We start from the raw sequence: 7,962 nt of genomic DNA on the forward strand, positions 1-7,962 counted from the left end.
GTATTTTTAGCTTTCTAAGCAACTAAAAAAAATAATGAAACTAAAGAATAAGCTTAAAAAAAAATAAATTTCAGGTCAAAGTAACACTTAGCCAGTCAGGCTATCAGAACAAAAGAAATCCCTGTCAATCAAAAAAAATTCTCAAAGGCAACCAAGGCGCACAATCCAGGTCAATTTAGTTTTAAAAGCAATCAAGAGAAACTCCAAAAGCAGTTTAAAAAAACTCTGAGCGGTAGGCGGGTTGGGGGGGGGGGGGTTTAGAGCTTACTTAATCACTAGTAACCAGCAGTCTCATATCTTCCGGCTTGTAGTCGACAGCGTGTATCCTGCAATATTGGCAAAAAGGGTCGATTTTTTAGTACTACTAGCGGTAGGAGACTTCTACTTCCGTTAAGGGAATTATAGAGCATTAACATAAGGGAAACATCCTATGGCTTGACTGAAAACAAAAAAAGAGTAGGTTGAAAAAGAAGAAGGAAACCATGTCTAAAATTGTAAAGTGAAATCAGATTGGTATATTCTTTCTTATACTTCTTAAGAGTATAAAAAAAGAGTAAAAAACAAGAAATCAAAAAGTTATCCTCAAAGATTGATTTAAAGTTTTCAGAAGTTTTGAATCACTACTGAAATAGATTCAATACGATATATCGGACCATATCTGACGTACCTGATTTTATGGTAACTGGGTCTTAGTTCATTCCGGGAGTATTCGTTACAACAAAGATCGGATCTAACTAACAATCTCCCCCCTTTCAATTAGGAAAATGAAACAACCTTTTGACACAATAAAACCGAGCTACAATTGTTAAATTTTAATTACTTGAACTCCAATATGTTTTCGTTTTCACAGTTAAAAATGTTTTTTATTGCAGGGACCGTAAAGTCAGTTCGACTAGCGGCGACAACGACAAAGAGACTCCTCGAGGCAACAGCGAAGGCGCGGTGTCTACAACAGTGAAGAAAGTATCAGTTGGTGAAAATGGGGGAAGGGAGAGGAAATTGGGAAGAGGAAGTGACTCCCAGCAGTATAGCTACACTGTGTATTTCTTCAAGTGCGACGGCGATGCCAAAGGTATGCACGAAACGATAGTGAAAATGGTATATGAATTCAGAATAATAGCAGACCTTCAAAAATAGTCACAAGAATTGTATAAATCTGAGAGAAAATGGTTGAAAAGATCAACCAAACTGTATCACTAAAATAACGAAAAATTACAGAACTTTGACGTGTTTTGCATCAAATTGCGACTAAATTAAAGTTGAAGAAATTGTTTCAAAACAAAATTAAGCCAAAACATTTTTAAAAAAAAAGAACGTCCAGGTTTTTTGAGTCGAAACTTGAAATCTGCTTAGAAAAAAAAACGCTTTCAAACGTCGCATTAAAAACAGAAGCGTAACAGTTTGCAAGATAGTATAAAAATTTCAGGCGTCGCCGAGGCACTGCAAAAATGCTGCATGAACACGCGGAAAGCGATGAGAACCAGCGCTACGAACACACCTCGGAGCAGTCAGAATCACGACGGTCAAGGAACTCACCAACGCGTGTCAGTTCACAGTCTACACTCACACTCTCAAGGTCAAGGTCACAAATCATCTACAGGACAAATGACACAAGGTCAAGGTCACAGTGGATTGATGAAAAGGCAACAGGTTCCCAGTATAACTGTGACTGATCAAGGAACTCTGAACAGAAGGTCAATGCCAGAGAGAACTGCTGCTAAGAACTCGGGTCAGTTTTTTTTTTGAAAAAAAAATTGTTGAACTTTAACGTGTAGTTGGGTTAGCGATTACAATTCGAAGCCAGTAACCCTTAGCAATACATGATCAAAAAAATTTTGATAAATTTCAAAATAATTTTTCATCGATTTTTTTCCGCTACAATTTTTCAGTGGCGATGTTAATGGAAAATTTGTAAATAATTCAACATGAAAAATGTTGATCCTGATTTTTCTAAAAAAGTTACTTAATTTACGAATACGCGTCCTTGATTCCGCTACTGATTCAACAGATTTAGTTAAAAGCGCACATAAATAAAACAAGATACCAAATTTGTGTTTCCCAGATATGGATTTGGACTCCCACGGTGGGATGGTAGCCGAATCCACACCTAACTTACCAAGACGTGAAACGAACCACAACAACAACAATGATATTTATCGAACAATGTCCCACAAGCCTACGTCACAAAGTCTTCGAAACACAGCCACGCAGTCGAGTTTGAACCAGATTTCGGATTCCGGTGAAAAATCAGGAAAGGTTCCTTTGAGAAGTGCCACATTTAGCCAAAGCGCAAATTCCATCCAGAAACGCCAGCGAACTATGAAAGAAGTTTACGAAGTCCAGTACAACGGTTATGTAACAGCGACCAAAGCCGAGGGACTTGACATAACTAACTCGGCTATTACGCAACTTGAGGAAATATTACATAATATTTACTTCATTATTACGCCTGCGAATATTACTATGCGTACAACATCAAATGAAACCTCCGAAAATTTGAATGACCAAAAAGAAACGCAAGAAATTGTGATCGAATGTAAATTGAGATATTTGTCATTTTATGCGATTGGAAATGACATTAACAAACTTGCCTTTATTTGTGCTAATCCTGATGAGCAAATTGCACACCGATGTTACGTAATAACATGTAACTCGGGCGCGGGTAGAATTGCCCAATCGATTGAACGAGCTTGCAAAGCTAGAATAAACCACGCGAAAGCGTTCAGCTCTTTCGGAAAGCACGGGAAAATGTTCACGAGAGGAGTCAAAAATGAATCCAAAAATAGTTCAGAGGAAAACGAAGTACCGGGAGAGCCCTCGAAACCAGAACCCGAAAATGATAATGAGGAAAATATGCTTTGAATGTAAGAACATGCTTTGAAGAAGAAAAAAAAACGAAAAAAAAAAACGAAAAAAAAAACGAAAAAATCAAAAAATGTTTGCTGTCATGAAATCATCATGCTGTTGCTATCATTATAGTTTGAAAAAATAATTGATGCGAATAGTTTTTGCGGTTGCAATAATTTACAATATATTTTTTGCAGATGTTAAATATTCAGAATTACAATATTTTCACATGTAGTATCATAATTTATGTGCTTGAAAATTTTTGATTTGAAATGATTTAAAACAATCTTTTCGTCATTTGTCTTTTCATCTTTTCATACAGGTCGCAGAACCAGACAGGACCTTAAAAAAATTTCCAAAAAAAATTGAACAGCAAACAACAAATACTGCGAATGCAGCACGTGTAATCAATTTCAAGACAATCGATCTTAAAAATTTACCTCGAAAACATTTTTTTTGCTGAAATGACTCCAAACTACTCTTTCTCAACATTGCCAAAACAATTAATTTGAGCATCAGTTCGTGTTAATTTTTGTCAACTTTCAATTTTTCAGGACTATCTGTAAGTATATTGTTTATTCGGCCCAAAAAAGTGATTGAAGCCAGATTTCAGCTCATTTAAACATAAAACAGATCTGCACTTGTAATTCGCATAAACAAGCAAACACAAATCTAATCTAAACTTCAGCAAAATTTAGAGCATCTCACAAAAACTAAAGGTCGTTTAGGAACTCAGGAAAATCGAGAACAAAATGACTCAGGACTTTTATGGCATAATTTTTTCAGAATTTAATCAACTCTCTGATTGAATATTTTTGAAAAAATTAAATCAATTGAGTACTTGACTGATCCTGTAGTCACGTTTATTGAAAAAAAAACGAAATCAATTATCTTAGATGCTTTTCGTTTTTTGTCAGTGTGTAATTTGAACTTTGCCCCGAAAATCAAAAAAAAATCTGAAATGATTTATTGGAAAAACGAAACAAAAAAAATAAAAACTACTTATATGACAACCCACTGCATCAACAATTGAAAATAAACTTGCGCGAGCATGAAAAAATCTTGTTAAAATAATAATTGGCGTTTCTGCGATTCGCAGAGGATCTACGAAAGGCCTTGCAGTCTGTCTAAGCATAATTCGCTTATCTAATTTTCCCTAATTCCAGACACAGTTATTTTGTTGGGCGAAGCTCTTTTTCTGCGTTTTGCGACTCAACGCCGTTATTGCGCCTCGGACTTTCAAGTGATACCACTCTTGCAGCCGTAATCGGTCCGGCTGTCCTAGAGCTGATGCTAGAGGTCAAGTGAAAGCTCATCCTCACACACTATCATTGTCATGGCAGGGGATTGATTACACGATCTAACGATCACGAACTGAAATCCTTACAACTACGCTAAGTGCCTTTCGTTTATCCTGGATATTGCTTCCTGAAATCTTTAAACCTAAAAAATGTGCGTTGCCATAGATAAGAAAATTGGGGATACACTAAAATGTTATCTTGGCATCCAACAGCAGTTACTATCATTAAGTTCCGACTGCAAATGCGACATGGATAACCCCGCGTCATCTACCTCATTGTAAAGAAAAAATTGGTTAAAAATCGCCATTTCCAAAAGACGAACAAAAATTCACTTCATCAAACAATTTCAGAAAACTTAAAAGCAATTTTGCTGAGGATATAGTTGTTCAACTAAAAATTTATGAAATTTTGTGTTAAAGTTACAGAAAAAAATTCTGAATAAAAGACTGGTAGCATCTACCACAACTATCCATTTTTCAGACTTTTCTAATTTAAACAGCTTTGAGAAAACACCAACTAAAACTGTAGATTCCCGAATTGGAAGAATAACTTTTGTTAAATCATTTCTGTTACAGGAAAACTGAAAACTACCAGATCTGCTTTGATAACCTCTAAAGTGCTAAGCTTTTCTAGCAAGAACACGTGATCAGAATAGAAAATAAAGAAACCAGATAGACATTAAAACATTTTTTGCAAACACGATTTAAAAAAAAAATCGAAAACTCTGACAAAAGCCATATCGTTTTGCCACTTCGTGCGTTGGGCTCAGAATTGCAATCCTGAAATATAGTCTGGTAGCAAACCACAATTTTTCTTTTTTAAACAATTTACGTATAATCAATTAAGGTTTGAAGTCCCGATTATGAATGACTAGTAGAAAACTTGCACCAAGGTTGCTTCGCATTGATTATTGAACAAGAAAAAGGCTTCTTATAAAATAAAAAAAAACAAGGAAACTCGATCTAACCGTAAAATAGACTGGGGGAATAAAACAGTCAGCCCATTCAGTAGCCCGTACATCTATCAGGCAATTTTATCAATCAATTTATCCAGAAGTAGGTTAACCAAACTCAATCAGTCTTTGTAAAACCATAAAACGTCATTTTTCAAAAAAAAAGGGCGGCCATATTTGCAAACAACGGTTGTAAAAAAAAATTGAAAAAAATCACAATAAGGTCAGATATCGGAAAAGAAGTTATTTTCTAGGCCAAATTTAGACCCCTGGGAGTACCGGTATTCTGAAAGCACCCCATTATAGATTTGATTACTTCTTGCTGGATGAAATAAAAGTTTGCCGAATAAAAAATCAAAAAAAACTTTTTAATGGCGTTGCGAAAAAGGGAAAAACTATCGAGTTGAAGCATTGGAGCTCAATTAGAAATAGATGAAAACCGTAGATGACATTGGAAATTTGCATTCAATTGACCTTTGGAGAAGTTTTTTAGCATTCATCCAGAATAATCTATAGAGTTTACTACAGTAAACATTGCGATATATTGGCATTTTAACATATTAACTTAGAGACGACTTCTTGATCATGTATCAAGGGAAACGCAATTTAAATATTGTATCGATTTATAAATTTAAATCATAACTATTCAAAACAAAAAAAACTGTCCTACAAAGTTTGATAACATCGAGTCAATTGCCATTCTGCGGTAAATCTAGGCGAACTCATCAGACAGCAATACAATATGCTCATGAACATTTCCGAAAAACGACTCATCCTGTAAAATACACCGATTTTTGCGCTTTTAAACCGGTAAGACCAACATGAAAAGGAAGCTGGTACGATACAGCTTGACTTTCATGATTCTCAAATCAAATAACTGAAAAGATACATCACGCTGCTACTCAATTCTTCAAAAACCTGAACTTTGAACAATGCAATATTCCGACAACCGAAAATGAGAACGTTTTATGTTTAGCCATGATTCAATTCATGACAGTTGGAAAAGAGTAACGAACACAACGAAACTGAAACAAAGACTGAGTTTTTTTTTCGAAAGTCTTCAACTTTTGAATTTCGAAGAAAAAACATAGATGGCCTTAAAGCTCTTCGAATTTGTAGAACAATTTACGATGGACACTTTTTTTGTTAAAATCAACCCAATTTGAGAAAACTGGATCAATAGGCGAAACTTTTTTTTCGCTGGGATATCTGATAATTAATTTCCAATATTGAAATTAGAAGTCGATCACGTTTTTCGTGACCTTTACACTTTTGCTATATGACAGAGGAGTTTGCCGTCCTTTTAACAATGGAAATGCACTGAACTTAAAAAGAAATCACAAATGAAACCGCGAAAAATCAAAATTGCGTGAACAAATTTTAAGACTTCTTCCTGAAAAAAAAAAAACAAAAAAAAAATCAGCAAGACTTATATAAGAGTTCTCACTATGTTCATTACTCTTAACAAGGCGGAAGGTGTTAAAAAACTAAGGAAAATGAAATGAGACTTCTGAAAACTTGCGATCCGAAATAGGAGAGAACTGTAGGGTTAGAATATACCAACGGTAAAATCATAGATGGCTTAGGGAATTTGAAATTATTAGATCATTATTGAAACAAAAAGCGTGCTTCAAACAGGATAGCCGGTTGCTGTGCAACTAGCACAGAAAGTTCTGACCACATTCATCCGGACTATTTTATAGCGTTGACTCCACCCAACATTTTAAACAGTGCGATATATTGGCAATTTAACATGTCAGCATAGGTATTTCTAAAGCATGTCTCAAGGAAAACGCCAGTTAAATATTGTATCGATTTAAAAAATATTTCATTTCTCTTCTCAACAAGAAAAATAACTGTCCGACAAAATTTTAAAACATCGAATCAATTGCAAGCTTTGCGTTAAATCTAAACGAACTCATCAGACAGCAATCCAAAATGTTCATACAATTTTCCACAAATCGTCATATCCACTAACTAAACTACACGTATTTCCGCTTTTTAAACCAGTAACTATATGAAAGAGTAGAACGATGGCGAATTAGGCATAATCTGCAACAGCTGTCTTGGAAAAATAAGGCTGGTAGCATGCAGCAAATATTTGTTCTCTTAATTAACAAATTTACGAATACTCAGCTAAAAATTTAAGTCCTTAGTATGAATGACTAGCGAAACGCTCACATCAGGGGAGGTTCAAACGGATTCTTAAATCAGAAAAAAATCTACCAATAAAAATATACACGCCCGTACGTCTATCAGCTAATTCTATCAATCAATTAATCCAGCATTACTGTTTAACAAATATAAAAACCATAATCATCTCAAAAATGAAAGATTTGATGGGCCCCATTTGGAAACCACAACTGTAAAAAAAATGAAAAAATCATAATAAGGTCACATATCGGAAACTAAAATGATTTGAGCAGTTATGTTTCGAGGCTGAACTTAAGCCCCTGAAGTACGTGTATTCTGAAAGCAATCCATTGTAGATTTGTTTATTTCTCGCTGAATAAAAACTTGTAAAATAAAAACACTATTTGCAGAACTAAAAATTAAAAGAGCAATTTTTGTTGAAGACGATGAAAAAGAAAAATTAATGAAAGACATTTGAAACTTTGCCTTACGAAATGGGTGAGAACTGAAGGATTGGAATATGCACAACAACGGTAAGAACATAAACTGCTTAGGGAGTTTGACATAATTAGATCATTAATTGAACGAAAAGCATGCACAGAAAGTTTCGACCACATTTATAAAATCACAAGAAAAAAATATTTCATTTCTTCAAATGAAGGTAATTATTTGACCTTGAACAACAGTATTTTTAATTACTTTAGAAAGCTTTAATTGCTACTCAAGCGC

General features: G+C 34.6%; 2 protein-coding genes across 5 annotated transcripts in view; one reads left to right on the forward strand and one right to left on the reverse strand.

The window, feature by feature from the left end:
* The window catches only part of LOC134855605 (uncharacterized), a 101,202-nt gene extending 98,291 nt beyond the window's left edge, over positions 1-2,911 (forward strand). For all 4 annotated transcript variants that reach the window (XM_063872144.1, XM_063872142.1, XM_063872143.1 and 1 more), the window contains 3 exons: positions 873-1,072; positions 1,427-1,729; positions 2,063-2,911. In XM_063872144.1, coding sequence (XP_063728214.1) covers positions 873-1,072; positions 1,427-1,729; positions 2,063-2,862 — 1,303 coding nt within the window. In that variant the 3' untranslated portion in view covers positions 2,863-2,911. The remainder of the gene's footprint in view (positions 1-872; positions 1,073-1,426; positions 1,730-2,062) is intronic.
* LOC134855606 (snRNA-activating protein complex subunit 3-like) overlaps positions 1-7,962 on the reverse strand; it is a 495,355-nt gene that overhangs the window by 51,709 nt on the left and 435,684 nt on the right. The gene's annotated exons all lie outside the window — the stretch shown is intronic.

This window comes from Symsagittifera roscoffensis, chromosome 10 (genome assembly GCF_963678635.1).
Source record: "Symsagittifera roscoffensis chromosome 10, txSymRosc1.1, whole genome shotgun sequence".
NCBI lineage: Eukaryota > Metazoa > Xenacoelomorpha > Acoela > Convolutidae > Symsagittifera > Symsagittifera roscoffensis.